Raw genomic sequence first — 25,671 nt, 5'->3', positions numbered from 1 at the left:
ACAGACTTATTTATGAAATGAAGTCTTGGAAACAGCTGTACTGCTAAAGGAGAGAAGTCTTCTGCACATTTGGTTAATTGGACAGTTTGTTTGTAATGTTCTTTTAATTATTCCAGCAGAATTGTCCAAATAAATGTGTTGCGGTAGTTTACATGTTTTGGAGGCTAGTTTAACCTCAACTCAAAAGCAGAACGTCCCATTCCATCCCAGAGCACATGATATCTAAGCGTAAGGAGAGGCCCGGGGATGTGTGTGTGTGTGTGTGTGTGTGTGTGTGTGTGTGTGTGTGTGTGTGTGTGTGTGTGTGTGTGTGTGTGTGTGTGTGAGAGAGAGAGAGAGAGAGAGAAAGAGAGAGAGAGAAGGAGAGAGAGTGTGTGTGTGTGTGTGTGTGTGTGTTGAAGTGTGTGGTATAAAGTTTATGTCTCCTGATGGTGAGGTGTCCCCGACGGAGTAGAACCAGCTGTGGGGATGGGAACTCATGGACCACCCTGGTAGCAACACACACACACACACACACACACACACACACACACACACACACACACACACACATACACACACTCAAAACGCTTGCATGTGTGCACACACATCTACATGTACAGTACATACCTTGCCCCATACAATCACTCAGTCATGCTCATACAAATGTACAAAGATCCACATATACATATGACACAAACACATGCATATGACTGTGCATGCAACACACACACACACACACAGACGCACGCACGCACGCACGCACACACACACACACACACACACACACACACACACACACACACACACACACACACACACAGACACACACTGTGTAAGAGAGGCAGCAATAAACCATAGATGAAACTGTCATTGTGTATACTCCCCCTTCAAGCGCATTGTCTGGGTTCCGTCATGTTGTAGGTGAACTGAAGATATTCAGGATAAGAACTGGCATTGCATTCCCAGGCTCCTGAATGTCGTTACACATGTTAACATGGCATGTTATAGTTGAGTTAGTATTTCCACAATACATACTTTATTTGTGCAGTTTTATTGTAAGTCATACTATCTGAACTGAACTAGTTTTCGTGGTGAATGGGATGTTAACATTTTAGACTTGTAATGAGTCAAACCAATGTGATACCTCCATGCACATGAACCTCCATGCACTGAAATTACCTTTCTGAACCAAAACAACAAGCTCAGCATCCAACCGGATACATTATACCAAGTCAAGGACAGCCAGTGATCACTCATTTCAGTTGTACAACTCAGAGAAGAAAAGCACTCCATCATAAAACAATGCATTAGATGCCTGGAGCCTCTACACATATTAAGCATATGATGTAGTGACACTGAGCACGCTGTCTATCCTGTGTGTGCATTGTGTGTGTATGTTTGTGCGTGTGTGTGAGTGTGTGTGTCTGTCAGACCCCTGTCCATTGCATTGCATTCCCTCCCACACACATACACACACACACACACACACACACACACACACACACACACACACTTCCGGAAAGCTTTTAATCCATTTCACAAGCCTCGCTGTCACCCTGGAGCATTTTTCTGCCTGGGCTCTCCACGAGCAATTTTGTGTGATTTGTACACATTAGAAAACTACAGACAGATCCATTCTGATGCTGCCAAGCCCCTATGCAATCCCTTGGCAGAAAAATAAGAACACATCACTTCCTGTTTTGTTCTTCTCTTTTTTTGCAGTGAAGAAAAAAAGGTGTTGTCTGATCAGGGTTATGGGAAACGATTTCTTAATAAAAACAGCTCAGAAAGGCCTAATGCAATGCTTCCATCAAACACAGAGTATTTCAAATCATATGTCCGGATGTGTTGACTTGTAATGGTGTTTTAAACAGCCAGGAAAGGTGTTAATTTCTTTTTTCAAGTGAACTGAATGATTTGATTTTTTTAAAGGAACATCAATAATTTCTCCCTGGATGCCTTTCGTCACAAGTCTTATTTCTGACAGGAAAAACTTTCAGTTTAATCAATTATTCATGCTGCAGCTTGCAGAGCTCCTGACATAGCATTTAAAACTTGAAGTGTGTGTGTGTGTGTGTCTTTGTCTGTTTATCTGTGTGTCTGTCTCTGTCTATCTCTGTGTGTGTGACTGTGTGTGTGTGTGTGTGTGTGTGTGTGTGAGTGAGTGTTTTATGTTTCATGCTATTTTTAAACTGTTATATATATATATATATTGTTTTTGTTTCTGTGTATATCTCTGTAGGTGTAACACTTTGCAGTTCTCTGTTAAAGTAGGAGTTGTCACCCACAGACCCCTGAGCGCAGCCAAATTGTGATGGCTATTATGTAACCCTTACTAGTACGATGTAGCATCGCTTATACCCTCCATGTTATGTAGTATACCATCATTATGTTGCACATTCATTTACTGGCTACAGCCTACTGTCCACATTAAACAAGCTAGATCTATGTTAGATATGGCCCCATGTCTGCTTAATGTATGTTAGATATGGCCCCATGTCTCACTGTGCTGTGAGTGGACATTTGAGATGGTCAATTTACAGCCCACCTGAGGATCCAATTGAGTTTCTCTCACCTGCTGATGACTAAATTAATAATGGAGGAACTCTAACTCTATCCTGTGGCCCTTTGGATGAGACCCCCTCATTGGCTGTCCTGACCTTCTGGTTTAGAGGGAGACATTGCTGAAGTCAACCTGTAGTCATTATTGATGCACCATGCACCAGCATGCACCATGTTTCTTTCACATCACAGGGGAAACATTTTCTTAAAAGAAACAGGAAGAGTCAGCAGTGTTAGCTGGAATCATTTCAAGAGATGTGGTCAACATTGTGTTAACCATGTGTTAACCACGTGTCAACCACAGTTTCTCTGGTATAGAAATAGCCTATGTCAGTGCACAAACATGTTTTTCCTTGGTACCATCAGGTACAGGAAGTTGCCTAAGTTGCCTCTTGTTGATTTCAACTGGAGTGTGTGTGTGTGTGTGTGTGCGTGTGTGCGTGTGTAAGAATTTTTTATATTGCAATATCGCAGTACTTTATTTATTTTTTATTTCAACTGAACACATCTATTTAGATACTGTTCTTAATATCACAAATAAATGTTTAAATGTTATACTACATTAAGATTTGTATTGTATTGTAATATCTTCTTTTCTCCTTCAATATTGAAATACAATTATTATATCATATCACCCATCTATAGTATGTGTGTGTGTGTGTGTGTGTGTGTGTGTGTGTGTCTGTGTGTCCATGTGTTCATTCAGCATACTCTCATCCCCCTCTCTCTCTCCGCTCTCATCTTCCACTTGAGTGACTTTGTCTCAGAGTTTGTTTGTTGTTTGGACTCATATCACCCAGCTGTCTGACCATCCAAGTCCCCTAGCTCTGCCCCCCCCCCCCCCCCCCACCATCCCCAAACCTCCACCCACTGTAACCCCCCCACACACACACACATACACTCCAACACTGCCCCCGCATCAGTCAGTCCACTGAAGGGGAATGGTCAGCATTTAGGCCTATTAACAGCCCCCCTGTGAGGGAAACCTCATTTCGGCCCGGATGAGTGACTAGCTAATGACAGGGCTGGATTGACTTCTGAGGCACTGTGTTGCCCTTGAGGGATCGCTATAATGATGTCCCAAATGGTGTCCTCCACCTCAATAGCCCCTGACCCTCCCATCCCCTCCAAAAAAAGTCCAGCTCGAGACCCCCTCTCATCATGGAAAGTGTGAGTCAATGCGGAAGACTGCAGACATGCAGACATTGCAAATGACATATGAATTCATTATGTCTCAGAGCTTGTTCTTGTCACTGACCACTAACAATAAGATTTATTTGTTTTTGTCATGCCCACATGAAATGAGAGAGAGAGAGAGAGAGAGAGAGAGAGATAGGGAGTCTGAAAAGACTAAAAAAGATCAACCAATTTGTTCTAAAACATCAAATTTGATTTTGGTGACTTTCGTCTTTGTGGAAACTGAGCTTTCTAATGCAGCCAGGCAGAATGGACATGATCTTGTTATCTTGCTTCACTGTGTCTGTTCCTACCCACCGCCGCCTACTCCAAACACACACACACACACACACACACACACACACACACACACACACACACACACACACACACACAGATAGAGAGACAGACTACTCCCAGTTGTTTATTCTTGTGTACTGAGGTTTCAGCCATCTTCTCCTCCCTCATGCTCTGTACTAAATCAGTCATCCATAAGCACAAAAACATCAAAACACTCCAAAATCACCCATTTACCTTTATTATTCTGTTCATGTGCTGTTTAACTTCTGTGGACTCTAACTGTTGGGGACTATGCTGTCCATGCTTCATCTTTTAACATCTTCTGTTGCCATTGTCAACTCACATGCTGCTATGGTGGAATGTCATTTTCACCACAGCATGTTAAAGGTACGGTCTGTGACCGGATACTGGTACGGTACGGTGGAATATCATTTTCACTACAGCATGTTAAAGGTACGGTCTGTGACTCTGGCAAAAGGTGGTGGACATTTGAGCTCAGCAGATGGCCGCACTGCCTCCCTTTGATTCCATGCTGATTGGCTGGAATGGTGTATAGTTCAGTTTGGGTCACTTTTGTACATTTCCCTTTAGCAGAGGCGGGACTGTGTGCAGGCAGTAGAGTTTATTAAGTAAGAATACACACAAAACAGACAACCAGAGGCCACGTGGAGTGCGCTGTTGAATTTGAGGGAAAAAAAGAGTGTATAAGTAGACTGCACTTTTAAAAATGTAACTCATTAAGCTGCCATGAATCCTTAAATCAGTGGTTCTTTAACGTTTTGTTTGGTGACCGCCCTAAAACATTGACCAAGTCTCGCAACCCCATTCTCTTCAACCATGTAAAATAGTCATATTTACAGTATTATATTATACCTTCAGTTGGGATAATGCTATGTCAAAGCCAAAGGCGTTAATGTTACAGTCAGCTATAGCGAAGGAAGCCCTAATTGTTTATGTTTATGTTTTTATTTTAAATTATTTGTAGATGCACTTATCTAAAGCAACATACTTTACAGTATATATTTCCAGTTTTCAGAGCCTACGCTGCCTACAGAGTTTGTTTTTTACAGTGAGAGAAGGTTGCTGAATGTGACAAAAAATGTTATGGGCTTGAAATCACTTACAATCACTGACTGCACGGAATGTCCATGGTATCCTTTGACGATCCGATTTATTATTTTCCAATTTACAACTAGCACTCATACTGGTGCACCTGTGGCGAAAGAGGGCTGTCTAGTGTTCTGTCCGTGGTATGCTTGCGCACCACATTTTTGAGCTCCAACAGGTGATTTGAGACACAGGTAGAGTTTTGAGTTTGCGTAAACAGAGCATCCACTTTCAGAGAAACATTATATCTCAGTTTTAAAACATGTTAGTCTAAAAACTGTTTTCTAAAAAGTTTTCCTTAATTCCAACAGTCAATCATTTTGCCCCCTCCAATATTTTGGCCACCCTCTAAGGGTCCCTTCCCCCAGTTTAAAACCCACTGCTGTAAAGGATGTTTATATTAATGTTATTTTTATATTATGTTAACAATAAGTTGTAATTTTTCAGTGGAAGTGTGTGAACTCAGCGAATATGTCTGTCATGGCCATGTTCCTGTCCTAAAGCACAGCTGACATAAGCAGGGTCCTAGAGTTTTGGTTCCACATACTGAGGAAATGAGCATCTTATCTACACCGTGAGTTGCTCTGGGTGAAATCGGGTGCTAATTGAGTGAGTGTGACTTTCATCTCACGCTTGACAGTATATCGGTTATGTAACATGTACGGCAGACTGATGATTGGCTATAGCTTGCATACTTGCCTGCAGCTCATTGTGAGGCGGGTCCGGTGCACATCTGGACTGGTTCTGGTCGTGTATTGGCACGTGCGGGGCCTTGCCTATTTGTGGTGCAGGCCAGTCAGCCAGAGGTTTGATTCTGATTAAGAATGAGATTTTTCATTTGAGGTGAAATGGTATCTCAAACTTCATTTTGATATGTCAACATACCTTGTGTGTGTTGGAGGGTGAAGAAAGGGATGGAGATGGTAAGAGAAAGAGGAGTTGAGAGATAGACTGAGACAGTAATTATGACCGCCGCGTAGCGAAGCGGCAGTCATATAGGTTTAGTCAGATTTTTTTTCTTTTCTTTTTCGCATGTCCAAATTTCCGTCAAGGATTCCCGGGACACTGAAAGACCGGGGTAGACGAAACTTGGTGGGCATGTAACCCCATATGGATTACATGGAACCATCGTTTTTCGTTTTGATCTGTAGCCCCCCCTGCTGGATTGCACCCCCCGAAAGGAGGGTAGGGCAGACACAGAGGTTCTTGAGATATTCACATTTTCTGTGAATATCTCAAGAACCGTAAGGTTTAGGAGGACCATTTTTTTTTTTGTATGTTGATCTCAAGGGGCCATGTCAACCCATTCCATAACCACTCATTTCATGTATAGCGCCACCTAGTTAAACACAAAAAAGTAAAAATGAGGTGTTGTAATCGCAGGTATCTGTGACCTAACAGTCAAAACTGCACAAGATTGGAGTGCAGTTGGTGTAGGATCATTATGACACCCTCTGAATGCACGCCAAGTTTCATGGAATTCCGTTCATGGGGGGCCACAAAATAAATTAATTTATGTTACTATACACCAACTGGCCTGTAGGTGGCCGGAGACAGTTTTCTGTGAATATCTCGAGAACCGTAGGGCCTAGGAGGTCCACCTTTTTTTTGTATGTTGGTCTTAAGGGGGCATGTCAACCCATCCCATTACCACTTATTTCATGTATAGCGCCACCTAGTTAAAAATTAAAAAGCAAATAATTAGGTGTTTTAATCACAATATCTCTGGCTGACATGGTCAAAACTGCACGAAATTGAAAGTGTAGGATCATTATGACACCCTCCAAATGCATGCCAAGTTTTGTGAACTTTCGTTCATGGGGGGCCTTACAATAAAATAATTTATGTGTACATTTAGTGACCGTACACCAACAAGGATTCCCGGGACACTGAAAGACCGGGGACACGAAACTTGGTGGGCATGTAATCCCACATGGATAGCATGGAACCATCGTTTTTCGTTTTGATCTGTAGCCCCCCCGCTGTACTGGACCCCCTGAAAGGAGGGTAGGGCAGACACAGTTTTTTGTGAATATCTTGAGAACCGTAGGGCCTAGGATGACCAATTTTTTCCGTATGTTTGCCTCCAGGGGTCATGTGAACCCATTCCATGTGCACACATGTGCATAAACAGATACACACGCACACACATACATTCACAGTAATCATACGTATGACACATACTCACACAGTAGACATATGTACGCATGGATGCACATGCACAAACACACATACGCAGGCAAACACACAAGCCCGCACATACACACACACACACACCCACACACATAAACATAAATGTGTACACGCACACATGCACACAATTCAAGAATTTCTCAGAATTATGAACAGGCAAGATGGGGGTGGGGTTGTATAAAATGAAATTTACATGTGAAATCTATGAACTAATCATGTTTTGGTACTTGTTGTCTAGCAGATACCAGTGAGAATTGAGTGTGGATAATGCAATTTAGTGAGACAGTTAGAATCATATAGGCCTTTCAGCATGATTTATTTTTGTGGAAAAAATGTGCTGGACTGGGCGGCGGTCATATTTTGTACCGCTCTGCAGTACATCTAGTTAAGTTTCAGAATCTGTTGACAGACTACAGACATCCATTTCTCTGTGCTGTATAAATTTAACATGTATTTGTCACCAGCGGCAACCATGGCTGTTCAATGCCCGTTTTTTGTTTTCAGTACTATATAGATTTCATTAAAGGGGACATAGAATCAGTGAACTGAGTATTGTACTGTGTTCTCTGATATTAAAATAGTATATTCAACTTTGATTTATCAAAAATAAACTCAATTGCAATTTTACAAGGCCAAATAAAACCTTATATATTTAGGTTGGGTATTGAAATGGTCCTTTTGACTAAATGGTGCCCTCTTTGGCAACCACAATTGAACTATATTTGCTTTGTGATATGACATCACATGTAGGCTTTGTTCTAATTCGCCCATGTTTTAATGGCTATTTTTAAGTTCAAGATTTCCATATGAAGGAGGCCACAACCCATGCCTCATGTTCATGTCAGCTCTTTGGTTATGACGTTCAGCAAACAGTTATTGTGTGCACATCCCACCTTCTGGCAGGTGCAGGACAAAAGAAAAACTTACTCAATTGAATAAAATATACAGTAATGTCTGCAACACTGCTTTTGACTCCGATATATTTAATGCACAACAGGCATGTTGTGCATTAAATATGGGAGTCAAAAGCAGTGTTGCGGACATTATATTTTCTTCAATTAAATATATTTCTTCAATTAAGCTCTTTGGTTATGCACAACCTCTATAATTAATCAAAACAAGGGCAAAAGTGGTTTCCATTCTATGTCTCCTTTAAAGAAATGCAATGCAGTTGTTTTACTTTAAAACAGCTTCAAACTCATTCTGATGTTACACTGACTTATAATAAGGTGAATGAAGTCTCTGACATCGTCATTGCATACCCCGAACACTTAATATTACACTATGTAACGTTGATCTGGGAGATTGTGAGCCTTTAATCAGTTTATGACTAACTGGGTACCGATTTAGCACTAAATGGTGATATTGACACCAAGGGACATAGATATCAATTTCTCCATTGTGTCAGGATTGTGCAGGAGGACCCAAGTGCAAGACTCAACCAGGCAGACTTACAGATTGGGGTGTGACTTTCGAAACCGACGTCTCGAATCAGTGTCGAGGCTTCGAAGCACAAGTGTTTCGAAACACTGCTTCGAAACGTGGTTCAAAACAGCCATGTCATGTGACCACTGCTTCGAAACATCGTTCAAAATCCCCATGTCATGTGCCCGCGCATTCAATTAACAGTGTAGCTTTCTCTTAAGCAATAACCATGATGGTGTAGTGGTTAGTGAGGGTGTTTTTTGCACGGTAGCCCAGGCTGCTCAAATGTGGTTCGATCCCCGTTTGATTTGTAAGGTATTGTTTCATATCGTATCTGTTTATGTTTTCTTACTTCACCATTAACCACTCAGTTTCAACTGAACTCTCAGAATGGTCAAAAATCGAGAGTTTTTATAAGAAAGTGATTTAGAGAACACATAGTGGCAGCAATAAGATTCTCTTTATTGTGATGTGGTCTCCCATCCAGTAATTGACCAAGGGCATGCTGCTTAGCTTTTGACAAAGACTGAACACAGGTAACACAGCGAGCTACGAACTTTAAAGACCACATCTCCAATACGAAGCATTTGACAGATTTGTTTCACCCTAAACAGCTCTGAGGTGTCGGAATTGTTTCAAAGCTTCGGAACAATTCGGCACAATTGCTTCGAACGTTTCAGTGTTTCATAAAGCCTCGCCTTGCCCATCCCTACTTACAGACCAAACAGATTTTTTTTTAAACACGAACTTTACATTTAAAGAATTTCTTACTTCCATACAAGACTTTGACTAGACAAACAGAGAGACGATCCGACAGAGAACAGAGAAACAGGAGGGTAGAAACACACATACCAATTAACAGAAAGACAGACGACTGGACGAAACCAACGAGACAATAACAGGGAACAGGTGAGGAGGCAGAAATGGAGGGAAAACAAACAAGACAGCAAGCACAGACCAAATAAGGAGATGGGGCGGAGACAAAGACAGGTGACAGGCAGGGAACACAAAGCACATGGGGAACAGGCAAAAACAAACACAGACCAATACACAAAATGGCCACCAGGGTGGCACAAACTTAACCAGATCCTGACACATTGTGTTCCTTTAATCCACATACAGGACTTGTAATGGAGCAAGTCCTACCCTTTTTGTGGTGTGGTCAGTTTTTCTGCTGTTAAAACCAAACAGAGTTGATGCGCATGAGTGTCAAACACATTTCAGAGATGAACTTCTGATTTTTGTTAATGAGCACCTCTCTAATTGCTCTCTCAAATTCAAAGTCTGAGTGGTCTTTGATGGTTGTTTTTTTGCTATCAATGTAGAACTGAGAGGACAGATTTAAACATCAGTGGATTTTTTTGACACTGTTTCAAATATATATTTTAATCACATAGAGATGAATGAAGCCACATTTATATTATACAGAATTTCATTTCTCCTTCTATCTTCTTATGTAGCACAGAAAGTAATGTCTGCCTGTCAGCCTGTAAAAGCTACTGTCAGACACAAAAGCAATAACTCTGATAGCTCAAATATTGTGGAATATTACATTAAAATGTTGGAAAATTTTTGGAAGATGACTGTGACTTGTTCTGTCAGTCAGTTGCTCTTGAGTGGTCCTGGGGCTCAACTACATTACATTACATTACATTACATTACATTTAGCAGACACTTCTTGACCAAAGTGACTTACATTTGTCAGCTATATTACAAGGGATCACATTGTCCCCGGAGCAACTTGGGGTTAAGTGCCTTGCTCAAGGGCACAACGGTGGAAGCCGGGAATTGAACCGACCACTTTCAGGCTACTGCACGCTAGCCCAGCTCCTTAACCACTACAATACTACCGCCCACACTAGAGTAAGATCAAGAGTTTGATACACTGGGGCACAGCGGGGTTCATACTGGAACCAAAAAGGGGTCCCCCGAGCTATTCCCAAATATTTGAATATGTCTTCTTACTAAAGCATTATGATTTTCCTTCACTAACCCAAACCCAATCCCTGAGAAACAACCATTATGCCATTATCCCTCCACCAGCATGGTTGTACTTGGTGCACAAAGCAAGGTCCTAAAAGACAGTATGGAAGAGCTTGACTGGCTTGCAGAGAACAGAGTTTTCTACATATAAAAACCTTTAGGACTAGAACTAGAGCAGACATTGCGAGCCAGGCTCGAGATTGTCCAACACCAGTGCCTGACCTCACAAATGCTCTTCTGAATGAATGGGCAAAAAGTTCCACAGAGAGTTCCACAAATCTTGTGGAAATCCTTCTCAAAAGAGCTGAAGCCGTTGTAAAGGGAGAAATAACTCAATATTAATACCTATGGATTTAGAATGCAATGCAATTGAAGTTCCTGTGAGTGTAATAATTACAGGCATTCCAGTACTTTTGTTGTAGTGTATTTATGGTGTGTATATGTGCTGTACTGGATGAAATGATGTTGCTAACTAAACGAATCAAAGGGTCTTGATCACGTGTATTGATCCCACAGGTGGGATGTAAGGTGGTGATGGTCTTCTTCCAGTACTGCATTATGGCCAGCTTCTTCTGGCTGTTGGTGGAGGGACTCTACCTCCACGCACTGCTTGCCGTCTCCTTCTTCTCCGAGAGGAAGTACTTCTGGTGTTTCATCCTGATCGGCTGGGGTAGGCATCATAGCATGCTTGTGTGTGTGTGTGTGTGTGTGTATGTGTGTGTGTGTGTTTGTGTGTGGGCTTTTGTGTGTGGGGCTTTTAGTGTGTGTGTGAGTGTGTGTGTGTGTGTTGGGGGGGGGGTAGTTGTAGGTGGGATATGATTCTGTTCTCTCAGCGTGGGAAATGCAACTTGCTGTTTGGATCAAGTTAGATTCCCTTCCATGCAGCCTCAGACTCTGGTAGCTTGGTTTCCCGTGGTGATATTGATCAAAAGGTGTTCTCCCTTTCATCTTATGTATTTATAGGTGGTCCAATGATTTTCAGCGCAGCCTGGGGCATTGCCAAGGCCTACTTTGATGACATAGGGTAAGATAAATGAGAGCAATTGCTCTCTCACCTGGCTCATGGGGGACATATCACCCATCACATCACATCAAAACTCACACACCTTATGTCAGTATAGTCTGCTTGGTGCTCTGGACCTGCAGTAACATTGCACTTTTTTTTTTATAACAGATGCTGGGACATCATCGAGAACACTGACCCTTACTGGTGGATAATCAAAACACCCATATTAACATCAATACTGGTGAGCTTACCCGGCGCCCGCTGTGAGTGAAATTGACCCATTTGATGGGGGATTGCATGGAACATGTGGCTGACAAGAGAGTAGACATTTTGGAAGACTGAGCTTACGTGGCCCATTACAAATCTGTCTGTCACGGTTGCCGTGGAGAATAAATCAAATCACCTTCACCTATGCAGGTGTCGTCAGTACTCCCCCTGTGGCAAAGGATGGGGGGTTTGCTTTCATTTGAATCGCTGTAATTGAGTTTCATGCTTCCTTTACCACCAGTACAAAAAGACTAAAGGTGCATGATTGCTTTTTCAATCCTCTGTCACAATGAAAGTTCATTAGCATGCCAGTGCCAGATTGATACCTTACTAATTGAATAACTTTGTGATAGTGCTCAAATTCTTTAAAAAGACACTATACTATAACATTCAAATGCTTCACTTTTAAATATGACTGAACATCAAAATGGCGTATTTTCAGAAGATACAGCCCAATTCATTCTGACCTGGGTCAGGTATATTAGTGAGCCTCTTGACTGGCAGATAGCTGTAGACTCACTGGTCCTGAAAACTATCAGCTGAGAGTGCAACCCTGCTAGAGACCTCTCTCTCTCTCTCTCTCTCTTTCTCTCTCTCTCTCTCTCTCTCTCTCTGTCTACCACCCAGGCTTGAGCACACGTGTGAAATATCAATAATGGGTGACAGTGTGAAATAAGACTTTCACAGGCGCTCACTCCACCCATCCACCTGTCATTTACCATAGAGAGGACGGGATAGAGAGAGGGAGGTGTGGAAGAGCGAATGAGGATGGGTGGATGGAACTGAGGAAGTGGAGGTGGCAGGGTGGATATAGGGATAGGGGTGGTGTGGGGTCAGAGAGAAGATAAAGAAAAGTAAAATGTGCAGTCAAGGCAGCAGGTTGGGGAGCAGATCCACTGCGAAATGATCTGAGAAAGACTATTTGATCAAAAGGGTGGGGGAGGATGGGGGGTCAATATTTTCTCATTGGCAGCTGAGTCAAGAACAGATCTGGCCCATGCCTGTGTCTTATATGCCCACCACTGGCCCTGATCCGGCCCATGTGTGGCTCTGAGTTTGCCAATATCTGGCCAGCGCTTAACATATCTGCTCCCAAGTGCTATCTGGACTGTGTCCGTTTGATGATAGTGTGGACATTTCCTGGTCCAGTGACAGTGCGAGGTGTCATGGGACATCAGTGTGAGAAGAGCTCTGGCAGGACTGAATTCTACTTATCTGCACAGTAAACAAGAGGCTGTTTGAAGCAGAGGCAGTGTCTGAGTTATTTTATCAGTGCTAGTCACAAAGTAAACACATTTCATCCCTGCAAGAGTGATGAACCAAACTATTGAAATAGCTGGCATTTGTTTCAGTCTAGCTTTGTAAATGTGCTGTATTTGCCATTAAAATGGATTGTAGCGTTGAGCCATATCCCTTTCAAACCTGTTCAAATGTCAATCATTTTTTTGTTAGACTTAGAAATACAACATCAGTCAACGTTTCTCTCTGTCTGCAGATGAACTTCATCCTATTCATCGATATCATCCGAATACTGCGACAGAAGATCAACTGCCCTGACATCGGAAGGAACGAGTCCAACCAGTATCTGTGAGTAGTACTCACTGAAAACCTGATAAACAAACTAATTTATGTTTTACAGATTGGAGTTGGCTATCAGGAAAACTTAAAATCACTTCATTCACTTTTTTCCCACTTGGAAAGGGGCTTGCCTTTCTCCGTAATTGCAGCATGGTAGCCCACTCACAAGTGTAGTGCTCTCAAACCCATTGACTGTGGGGTGGATATTCATTAGACTCTCTCTCTCACTGTGAGAGGTCAATGCCCGGTCATGTTTTGCTACTGCTGAGAGAACTAGAGTTATTTGTTTACAGTTTTTGCCCATTGCTTAAACACTTTTTGCAAAACTCGGCTCATTGTGTCAAAACTTTACACACCAGCACATAAGACACAACACTGGGAAATAAACCATTCACATCTACATCGTAAATGTATATCGAATTGAAACACTGCTATCAAAACCTAACAATCCTTTGTCAAAATGTCACTCTGATGACAAAATGATATACACTTGCATCATATGAATAGACTTTCAGATTAGCAGCAACACACTAGTGTACTTTATTTAAAACACTGCAGTCTTTTTACAGCTTTCATTCAGTTTATCAGCTAGCACTAGTGCAGTGCCCGTTCAAACATGCTATTCCTGTAGCCCAATTACATGCCTGCAGGGAGGCCTGCTTTAAAAATAGGATGATAGGGAAAAACATAAATCCAGGTAAGCATTCAATAATGAATACAGATAATATAATAATATAATAAATGTAAAGTGAGCAGAATTTACAGTTTTTCTCGATTGCTTTTACCTGCTTAAGTAAACTAGAACCCACTTGGTCTTCATGACTACTTTCTTTGCACAGCAGAAGTCATCTCTTGCGAATGTGTTCACACATTTTCATTGGGTTCACACATTTATCACACCCTTTTGCAAAACAGTTAACACAGGTGTCATTCAAAAGCCCCAAACTCTATTGGTTTTCCCATGCTAAACAAAAGGAAAACATCTTTTCACAGGTGGTATAGATTCCTTGCATAAGTCTGAATCTCTGATACACCTGTGTGAAACTCCTTTGCACAATTCTTCAATCAGCAATCATTCATTATACATAAGAGATGTCTGTTCTGTGTTGCTATTTGCAAGTATGGATCTAATGCACATTTAGACAAAGTACTGTATTGCCTATTTGGTGGAGAAAACAGTACAAAAGGTGTTTACTGTATGTCTATTTCGATGAAAGTTGTAGTTCAATGAAATTTACAGTATCTTGCTATAGGTGTTTGCTGTATGTCTTACATGTCAATGACAGTTACATCTTGGGAGGAATGAATAATTTGTTTTTTTATTCAGTACATTTTGTCTTTTCAGAGTTTTTTTCTGATACCAGAAAAATGAGAAAGTAATGAAACAGACATAGCAAAAATGCTCATTTTGAGAACTAGATTTTGCATTTTGTTGCCCAGTGTGTAATGATTGATTAAAGAGTGTTTTTGAATTGGCAACAAGTTGTAGTGTTTGAAGGCAAGATTTGCTTTTGCTGCATGTTTTAAGTGTTTTGAGAGAGTAACAGCCTTTTGCAAGCAAAATGTGTCATTTTGTTCAGACACAGGTGTTAACTGTTTTGAAAACGTGATGTCAGAGTTGACACAGGTATCAAAACGATCGAGAAAAACTGTAAAGCGATGGTTCGGAGTAATTTCACCCTAGGGTCCTTTGCACCATGACCCCAAGCCAAACACCCTCCCAGAACCTTGGTTGAACCCTGGTCGAGTAGCGTTGTCAGAAACGAATGAGTTTCTGCAGTCATAATGGTACCAACTTTTATCTCGTAAATTACCCCACTAATAATGCCCTGAATGGTACGAAACCTCTACAGTAGTACAACTATGTTCTTTACTCATAAAACGAGGCATTGAAAAGTTTGTAAATACACGAGTTTATTTAAATAACACTTGCCTGATGGATGCTACTATCTGCTACTATACCGCTGCGTCGACGTTACTTTCGTGATTTGGGAAAAGCCCGTAAAAGTCCTGGCAGGAAGCGATTACATCAACGTTTTTTGATATCCAGTTTTTAATATTTTTTTTTTCGAAGTGTTTACAACTTAGTGTTAACTAAATTGTTGCAAACTGGTACTACGAACAAAATATTAGTGCAATCCTGGATCTACATCCTTATGCATGCTTCCTGCCAGGACTTTTACGGGCTTTTCACAAAAAGTGTGTATAGTAACAAAAGATTCAAGTTTTGTTACTTTGGTCTAAGCATGTGTCTATAGTGTTCAAGCAATGGGCAAACATTTTATTTATTTATGACATCTATTCATTTCTTCATGTTTTAGAGTTTTTATTTTCACTTTATATATATTTTTTTCAAGGTGGCCTGAGCTCAGTGCTAACGCCTATGTATGAATGAGGCTGAGCGCACCTCTCTATCTCCATTTCTCCCTATTACAAATGTCAGCCACAAACAGGCCTCACATTAGGGGATCCATTGGCCTCAGCGCTTAAGTGGCTTTCCATGATGTGCCACTGGCAAACTAGCCCTGTTGCTGTAGTGCCAGGCAAATTTCCTCTCATCACCTCTCTACTCTGTTCTCCTCTCCTCCCCTCTCCCCCCCTTTTCCTCCTCTCTCCTTTCCTCTCCTCACCTCTTCTCCTCTGTCCTTTCTGCTCTGATGTCTCATCTTTTCTTCAGTCCTGTTACCATCTACTCTCTTCCTGTGTTCTCTCATCTCCTCTTTGCTCTCTTCTCTTCTGTCCTCTCCTCCCCTCTTGTCTGCTCTCCTCTCCTCCTCCCTCCTCTGCTCTCTTCTCCACTCTCCACTTCTCTCCTCCTTTCTCCCCCCTCCTTACCAATGTCCTCTCATCTCCCCTTCTCTTTTCTGCTCTCCTCACCTCTCCTCCTCTCCTCACCTCTCCTCCTCTCCTCGCCCCTTCACACCTCTCCTCTCCGCTCCTCTCTTCAATCCTCTCATGCGCTCCTCATGCTTGTCTGACAGGGTTATTTCACTGCTCTGCCTCTACAGCATTACCCGAGACAAATCACACACATTTTATGCAGCAGGTTACGAGTGGCAGCCCACTGTCTTTATGGGCATAGGAGTACATAAAGAGGTGTGTGTGTGTGTGTGTGTGTGTGTGTGTGTGTGTGTGTGTGTGTGTGTGTGTGTGTGTGTGTGTGTGTGTGTCTGTGTGTCTGTGTGAGAATGTGTTATGTTTACAGCATGACAATGGCATGTATTTTGAGTTCTGCTCCCAAATAAAAAAAAAAAAACCTGTGTGTATTGATTTATTGTTCATAGACCCTTCCAAATGTTTATTTATTTACTGAATTCTAGACCCAAATATAAAGATCAAAACGTGTTTGTTTGTTTTATTGTTTGTTTGTTTTCTTCATCCACTCTTCAGGAGGTTGGCCAAGTCCACGCTGCTCCTGATTCCCCTCTTTGGAATTAACTTCATCATATTCGCCTTCATTCCCGACCACATCAAGACAGAGCTGCGGCTGGTGTTTGACCTCATTCTGGGGTCATTTCAGGTATGCAAGATGTGTATATTTATATTTGATCTGTTGGAAGAAGCTGTAATCCAACGACTGAAGCACAATCCAAACACTGAAAGCTAAATTCCATTGAAAATAAAATATAGAACCTGGGTGACAAACAGGGAAGACAGACAATTAAGCTTTAAAGCCTGTGCTTAACTTGCTGTATGTATGACCACAGAAAACCACCATCTCATAAATCTCCTTTTGTGTTTTTATCAAAACCGAATTTCCTTACTCCCATGTCTTTCAAAGCCCAAATACTGACACACAACAGTGTGCCGTTATCCTTAAATGTAAGCCTTATGTAAGACATTCTCCTGAAATGAGCTCTTCTGGTCAGGCGGGGATGTGCTGTATCTCTTATCATCACAGCTGAAAGTTCATTCCCTTGTTCGTTCCAATGAAATATTGTACTTGTCTAAAAGTACACATGAGTGTTTCTATTTTAGATCACATTGGCAGTTCTCCAGAGTCATGGTTCATTCTAATTTCACTCTACTGGGTCTGTTAAAAAAAAGAAAAAAGGAAAAAGCTCTTGGTGCTATTTAGTTCTTCTTGTAATGACTGATTCAGAGAAAGCATCTGCATAGGCTGAATGTGTAATCTTGATGTCCAATATGGTTCCTCTTCCTCTCTCTCTCTCTCTCTTCTCTCTCTCTCTCTCTCTGGAAGCCAATGACAAATTCTTAGAATTCTTACCTCTGAAGAATCTTTTCTATATTCTCTCCCTTAAAGGAACACGTTAGATAAGAGGATATACCTTGTGGGCTTGCAATAACACCAGTTAACCTGTCCGGAACCTGTCTCCAACGCACTTCTCCTCTGTGGTTGCCTCCGGTCTACCTCCACTCAACACCTTCTCCTCTCTGGAGGTTAATGAAGCCACTGACTCGTTCTGCTCCACACTGACCTCGTGTCTAGACGAGCTGTGCCCTCTTACCACAAGGCCAGCTCGATCCAAACATTCTCATCCATGGCTAAATGATACCCTCCGATCATGGCGCACCAAACTCAGAGCTGGAGAGGAAATGGCACAAATCCAAACTAGCTGACGACCTCAAAACTACCAGACACTCCTGACCTCCTTCTCAGCCAGCATCACTGCTGCTAAGACTGCTTTCTACAATGACAAAATCAACAGCTACAAACACTTTCGAAAACTTTTCTCAACCTTCAAATCGCTACTCAACCCTCAGCTGCCTCCTCCTCCATCCAGCCTTACTGCAGATACCCTCGCCTTTTTTTTTACAAACAAAGTGGCGGCAATCAGCAGTCAATTCTCTACATGCCCACTCAGCGATCTGACTCAGATACCGCCTCCTACAACCTCTAGGGACTGCTGGAACATCTTTTTCAGCATTCACGCCTCTCTCCGAGTGAAGTGTCCAGACTCCTGACATGCAGCCGTCCTACCACATGCTCGCTGGACCCTATACCTACGAGCCTACTTCAGTCCATCAGCCCGACCATCGCTCCAGCTATCACACATGTGATCAATGCCTCGCTAACCTCCGCACATTTCCAACAGCGTTCAAAATGGCCGGGTAACACCGTTATTTAAGAAAGCTTCTCTCAACCCTGCTCAAGTCGAGAACTACCGCCCTGTCTCACTACTGCCTTTCCTATCCAAAGGCATTGAGCGAAGCAGTCTCCAAACAGGTCTCTGACTTCCTTTCACAGAACAACCTTCTGGATCCAAATCAGTCTGGGTTCAAAAGCGGCCACTCTACCTTAAAACGGCTCTGCTGTCTGTAACAGAAGCCTTAAAAGAAGCCAGGCGACCCTTTCGGTCATCAGTACTCATTCTGCTTGACTTATCGGCTGCCTTTGACACGGTTAATCACCGTATCCTTCTCTCTATACTTCGCTGACATGGGAATCTCGGTTCTGCTCTCTCCTGGTTTGAATCCTACCTCACAGGACGCTTTCGTTTAGCGTATCATGGCTTGGTCAGCTATCTGCACCTCACCATCTCACCACAGGGGTCCCCCCAGGGCTCAGTGCTGGGCCCCCCCTCCTCTTTGCTATCTACACCACCTCCTTGGGACAGATTATCCGTTCAAGCGGCTTCTCATACCACTGCTATGCAGGCGACACACAGCTCTATCTGTCCTTTCCACCTGGCGACCCCCTGGTTTCAGCACGGATCTCGGATGGCCTTTCAGACATAGCTACATGGATGAAGGCACACCACCTCCAGCTGAACCTCTCAAAGACTGAACTGCTGGTCATCCCAGCTAAACCTACCATACACCACGACATCAACATCAAATTTGACTCCCTGTCTGTTTCACCAACCAGAACTGCAAGAAATCTAGGAGTTGTTCTCGACAACCAACTAAACTTCTCAGATCATGTTGCCTCAGTCGCCCGGTCATGCCGTTTAAGCACTCTACAACATACGGAAAATCAGGACTTACTTGACTCAAGATGCTACCCAACTTCTGGTTCAGGCAATAGTCATCTCACGACTCGACTACTGCAATGCCCTCCTGACAGGTCTCCCAGCCTGCGCAGTGAAACCACTTCAGATGATCCAGAGCAGCGGGCGCGCCTGGTCTACAACCAACCTAAAAAGGGCACATGTTACCCCGCTGCTCATCCAGCTACACTGGCTACCTATGGCGGCCCGCATCAAATTCAAGTCTCTAGCGGCTTGCCTACAAAGTAGTCTCGGTTCTGCTCCCACCTACTTGAATGCCCTCATACAGACTTACACTACCTCCAGACCGCTGCGCTCCTCTGGCGAACTGACGTCTAGCTCTACCACCGGTGCACGCTCAAGCCAATCAAACTTTTCTCATCTGTTGTTCCTCGCTGGTGGAACACACTGCCACTTCCTACAAGGGCAGGGACATCCTTTTCCACTTTCAAAAAAAACTCCTGAAGACCCAGCTCTTTAGAGAACATCTACTCTCATAGCAACACTTACAACAAGTCTTACTGATCCTAGCACTCACCAGCCGTTTTAAACTGACAAGTAACTGTTAAAAACAGCACTCAAACTTATTCTTACTGTACTCTAATGTTTTTTTAAACTGTCCTAAAATTGTGAGAATTGTTGAAAACTTACTGTTTACCATGTTGTTAGTCGCTTTGGTTAAAAAAGCGTCAGCCAAATGTAATGTAATGTAATGTAATGTAACCTATAGCTAGCCTATAGCTAAAAAGGAGCTTTAGGCTAACTGGCATAACCCACTTCATTCTTCCTTGAAATGTGTAAATTCAAGCAAAAAAAAAAAAATATTGGCACAACTCTGTTATCGTGCTGTATGAGGTAGCGTAACTAAAATCTTTAGAAGACTCAGGTGAAAGTATATTTGTTCTGTTACTTGTATGCCACAACATTCTCACAAGTGTTTCTGTTCTCTCTTTGTCCCTTTACCCTCCCTCTTTCTCTGCCAGGGTTTTGTGGTTGCCGTCCTCTACTGCTTCCTAAACGGAGAGGTAATACCCTTGGCTCATCCTCCTTTCAGTCACATGTAAACGCTGTGTCTAAACAACACCTTTTCTTTGCAAACACTCCCACTGCATGCTGCAACACACACGCACACACGCACACACACACACACACACACACACACACACGCACACACGCTGTCGATCCTCACCCGCAGTGGCAGCGAATCAAGCCTGAATCAGTATGCTTGACCTTGGAGTGGCAATAAACCAGGGATCCCTGGCACCCTACCTCCAAACTCATATCAGTGGATGAGTCAGAGACCAACCCACCACACACACACACACACACACACCACCACCACCACCACCACCAGTGCCATCGCCATCTTATTAGCATGTCTGTCCTACTCCCAATGTGTAGAAAGGCCCATAAATAGTGTGTCTGTTGACATCCTCCGTCTCTCACATTGATGTATCTCCTGTTGTTCAGATCCCTCTCCAAAAAGTCTACTTTTCTCTCTCCCCCTCCCTGCATGTGTGTGTGTGTGTGTGCATTTGTGTGTGCTGTGTCTGTGCCAATTCAATTGTAAAGAATTGCGGTTCTCCTGATATATTTTAGCTGCCTGGGCTGCAGTCCCATTTTAATAGCATACTGAGTCAAGGTGGGAAGTGGGAGTGGTGGTAGGACTCCAGCGTTCAAGTGCAGCAAGGGAGTGCATGCAAAAGCTGAGAGGATTATGTGAAAAATCACTGACGCCAATTCCTCTCCCATAGCATTTAGGGAGGAACAAAGTCGTATTCCACTTTAAATAAGTTCTCGGTTTCATCCGGGGCTGTGGTGGCGGCGTTCACGACCCCTGGAGCACATTAATTAGGTCAGAGTTGTGTTAACATACAGCAGACTGCTCTCTGTAATCGTTCCGGCCGCCAATGAGACTCCCTGGGACCAATTGGAGTTTGGAGTTCCGCATCAGCATTCACGGGAGCAGCCAAACATAAAGTTCTACATTTTCTATGAGACTTAATGATTAGTGACATTTGAGATGTAAGACCTGGAGCCAGTCAGACAGCACTCAATATGTGTCATGCTTCTGAGGCAACTGGTGTAGTTTGGATCCGGCATACCAAGCATTATTTTTCTATTGCGTAGCTAAGGATGTAACATATGTAGAATATGTCTTCCCTGGACCTCAGCTGGTGTGAGTGTGTCAGTGTGAGTTTCAAATTAATTCACACCCTTCATTGATGTTTAGAGTTCTGGGAATTGTTTTTGAAGATAATTCCTCTGCAGAGGACACAATGTCGATACTCTTCCCCTCCTCCCATGCCTTACCATCTTAGATGCAGAATTCATATCCATTACAAAATTTAATATACCAAGAAATATGCAAGGCATGATGTTCTGTGTACAACGCAATCCTCACCACCCTGTTAAAAGCTACTTCCATTTTTTGTTTTTTTCACATAAGCATGACCTTCAGTGAATTAAGGCTCTAAGTCCTTTCAGATAAACGCTGCTGTGAAATTACTTATTTCACTTTCACAAGAGAAAAAATGTCTATTCTCAACATTTCATTATGCGGGTCATTGATGTATACATAGTTTTGGGCTGTTTGGGCGAAGTTTACAGCCAGACTGCATTTGTTTATCGCTGGTGTGGTATTACACTTCAGTTCTTATTCCCCAGCCACCACAGGCCTATTTCGATCCTTCCTTTCATCTTTGTCTCTAGATGGGCTGCAACAGGTGCAGCCCGAATTGTGTGTTGAGAGAATGAACATCTTTCACTCTTCACAACGCCACGAGGAGAGGAGTGCCTGCTGAAACACTAAACTTTTTAGTGTGAGGGAAAAAAACTCTCCTCGCTTTCTCACCTCTCTCTGTCTCCCCCCATCTGTCTCTGTCTCTCTCTCCCCCTCTCATACACACACCTCTCGCTAATCTCTTTATCTCTTTCCCCATCTATCTCTCTCTTTCTCCATCATACACACTCCTCTCCCGATCTCTCCCTCTGTCACTCCTTTCTCTCCCTCTCTCTGTTTCTCCCCATCTCTCCCTCTGTCACTCCTTTCTCTCCCTCTCTCTGTTTCTCCCCATCTCTCTCTCTCTCTCTCTCTCTCTCTCTCTCTCTCTCTCCATCTGGCCTGTGAATGTTCAGGTGCAGGGGGAGATCAAGAGGAAGTGGAGGCGATGGCATCTGGAGCGCTTCCTGGGCTCCGACACCAAGTACCAGCAGCCGTCCATGGGCAGCAACGGCAACAACTTCAGCACCCAGATCTCCATGCTGACCCGCTGCAGCCCCAAAACGCGGCGCGCCTCCTCCTGCCAGGACAGCTCCGTCATCTGACCTTCGACCTCTCACCCCGGTGACCTCTGAGCCCCAGGCAGCATCTTCTGTAAACCTTCGGTCACTGATGCCTCATTCCATGTGCTCTTGGGCCCTCCAAAGGCCAGGTCTCAGCTCAGGAAGATCTCACAGAAGGATCCAAAAAGGGAATCGCGGACCCAAGGGTAGATTGTTTTCCATTCAAACATTCATCGTGCTGTTCGTGCCATCGATTGACTGGAGTTCCGTGCTGCATTTTCATGTTGCAAAGATACTGAAGGCTGGTGTTTTTGGCCAGTTCGGTTTTCATCATCCATCCAGGTGTCCGCTCTCTCCATTGTCCATCTGATTAATGTATGTGTTGCTTTGAACTGTCTCTGTTGCCATTGTCTGGCAGACAAGCCAAATTACTCTCCCTCCACCCACCCCACCATAAACTATTATGTGAAACATACAGCATCGTCCTGTTCAAAAGGAGCCATTTCCTTTGGTGAAAAACCTTTTTCGACAATTTTGACATCATTCTTTCCATGCTGCCCTGACCACAATATCAAAGGAACATTCCGTCATATTCTATTACTATTGGAGAAACTGCTACATGCCAGGTTGCCAGTGTAAAGAAATGTCCGTTAAATGTGCCATAATCAAACTGAAAATGACAAATTTTATACCTCTGAATGTACAAATAGAGTTCACATATTGGACAACATCCCATTTATTACAGAGGTACATAGAGAGTGATTTGTGGAATAGTATGACTTGTATGTGTATATTTGTCCCTTTCTCTAGACAATACAATCGATGAACACCTGTACCTTTTGAAAATGGAATGTAGAAAAAAGACATCAAACTAAGGAGGAAATGGATGTTGGATAAAAAAATCATGTGAATGTTCATATTCGTATCAATCAGACTTCATTTTCATCTGCGCTTTTGTAACTTCAATTGTAAAAAAAAAAAGAAAGAACAAAAAACTACCAAAATAGGATCCAAGAGATCCATATCTACCTGGAGATATACTGTAGAGATAAAACGCCAGCTCCCCTACCCTCTGTCCCAAACACCTCGCTCATGGTGAATATTTTTAGCTCATTATCCAAAGGCGCTGTGAGTGTTAAGAGTAAAATGATGCCATGATATGGGAATCCAATGCCCTTTTCTGCACTATCCTTCCCATTAGTTCCCTCACTCTCCTCCCATCACATCCAATTGTTCCATGTGTGAGTGTTTTTTCTGTCACTACTTTCTGGTTACCGTATTGCAATGTATCTGTGAAATTTATGCTCAACCGTACCCAGCCTGAGTCAGATAAATACCGATGCCCAAATTCTGACTGAGCAGAGAAAGTGACAAATTAATTAAAACTCTGTAGGAAATTACTTCACCTTGATGACAAACCTCATGATAAAAATCTAATTTTGTCACACTCTTAATTGTTTTTTGATGTTTATCGAGTGTGTGGTTTTTATTGCTCAGTCGTGAGAGTTCTAGTAAATTACTTTATGTCATGTCTGAATCCTGAAAATGTCACACAGGTAGACACCAGGCTGTACCACCTTCCTTATCCTGTACCCCCCCTCACTCTCTTCTCTCTCTCTCTTCTCTTTCTATCATGGCCTACACATTGTACCTCACTGTTCACTATGTGGTCCATCTTTTGTTGTGTAAAGACATTGATGTATAACATGCCGGGTGTGTGAGCATTGTGTATTGAAGAGGCACGTTGTGTTGTGTTTTTGTAAGTGTCAAGAAGAACACATGGTCACCACTTATATTGTTTAGAAATACTGAATTATATTTATAGTCTGCTTGGTATTCAGAGGAAAATCATCTCACTCTAAGCAGAGATATGGTTCTGTAAATTAATGTAAATTATTATATAGTGAAGATGTTCCTTTTTACAGTTCAGTTATGTTCATTGGTGTAATCAACTTTGGATGTGCTTCTGAGATTGCTTAAAAAGCTTAAACAACTGAAGGTATTCTTACTAGTGCTTTTTATTCTTGTATTTAAAACTGCTTGTAAAATGGTCTGTATTTTGACCATGCATGGTCAGATATCACAACCACGCCATAAAATGCCATTTTAAATGGAACAATTATGTTTCATGACAGATTATGTTTGATGATAAAATCAGACATGGTGATTGGACATGCCATAGGAAACATGATGTTTGGCATGATGACAGCTGGTTACCATGTGGATTGCTGGCATGGCGATGCTCTGAGAAATGTTAATGTGATAATGTTATATGTCAACGGCAATCAAGTCAAGACCAGGCGTCAGCCATCACATATTTATCTCATTGTTAAATGGATGTTATGACAGACAGACAATGACAACAAAGGCACACTTGGCAATTTCTTTCTTCAGCTGTGGGTATTTTGTTTCTAAAGCACAAACGTTTTTGGTGTTTTGCTTTTTTTTTTTTTTTTCTGTGACTGGTTCTTTGAAATGTAGTCGCCACTATTTCTCTCATGCAAAGCTGTACCTCACGACCTGTGGGGAAATTCCCTTCATTAGTGACAGTTACAGTTTACAGTTACACTTGTCAACATGTAGCTTCTGAACTGGACCTGCAGTTAGACTGTGTGCAGTACCTCTTTGTGTTCCAGATAGCTGCTGTATTGTTCAGTGTTTTTGCATGCTGCACTTGTTGGCCCCAGTATTGTATTGCACTGTATGTAGTAGAAGTTGTATCTATGATGACATATACTCTCTCAATAAGACCCTCTCATCGTGTATACATGTTTGTCCTCCAATTACATACACACAGAAAATCAGGATTATTTTTGTATGCTGTCTGCAAAAGCTCTTTTTATTATTGACATGTAT

General features: G+C 42.5%; 1 protein-coding gene across 3 annotated transcripts in view; it reads left to right on the top strand.

Annotated features, from left to right (window-relative positions):
- The window catches only part of vipr1b (vasoactive intestinal peptide receptor 1b), a 57,759-nt gene extending 33,490 nt beyond the window's left edge, over positions 1 to 24,269 (top strand). For 2 of the 3 annotated variants that reach the window (XM_048266655.1, XM_048266658.1), the window contains 7 exons: positions 11,245 to 11,398; positions 11,692 to 11,752; positions 11,903 to 11,975; positions 13,497 to 13,588; positions 16,970 to 17,099; positions 20,514 to 20,555; positions 22,669 to 24,269. In XM_048266655.1, coding sequence (XP_048122612.1) covers positions 11,245 to 11,398; positions 11,692 to 11,752; positions 11,903 to 11,975; positions 13,497 to 13,588; positions 16,970 to 17,099; positions 20,514 to 20,555; positions 22,669 to 22,857 — 741 coding nt within the window. In that variant the 3' untranslated portion in view covers positions 22,858 to 24,269. Of the gene's footprint in view, positions 1 to 11,244; positions 11,399 to 11,691; positions 11,753 to 11,902; positions 11,976 to 13,496; positions 13,589 to 16,969; positions 17,100 to 20,513; positions 20,556 to 21,000; positions 22,370 to 22,668 lie in introns of those variants that run through there. The other variant, XM_048266657.1, reaches the window with a different exon arrangement.
- Positions 24,270 to 25,671: the final 1,402 nt, after the last annotated feature.

This window comes from Alosa alosa, chromosome 16 (genome assembly GCF_017589495.1).
Source record: "Alosa alosa isolate M-15738 ecotype Scorff River chromosome 16, AALO_Geno_1.1, whole genome shotgun sequence".
Classification (NCBI taxonomy): Eukaryota; Metazoa; Chordata; class Actinopteri; order Clupeiformes; family Clupeidae; genus Alosa; species Alosa alosa.
This window is presented reverse-complemented; position numbering and strand designations above follow the sequence as displayed.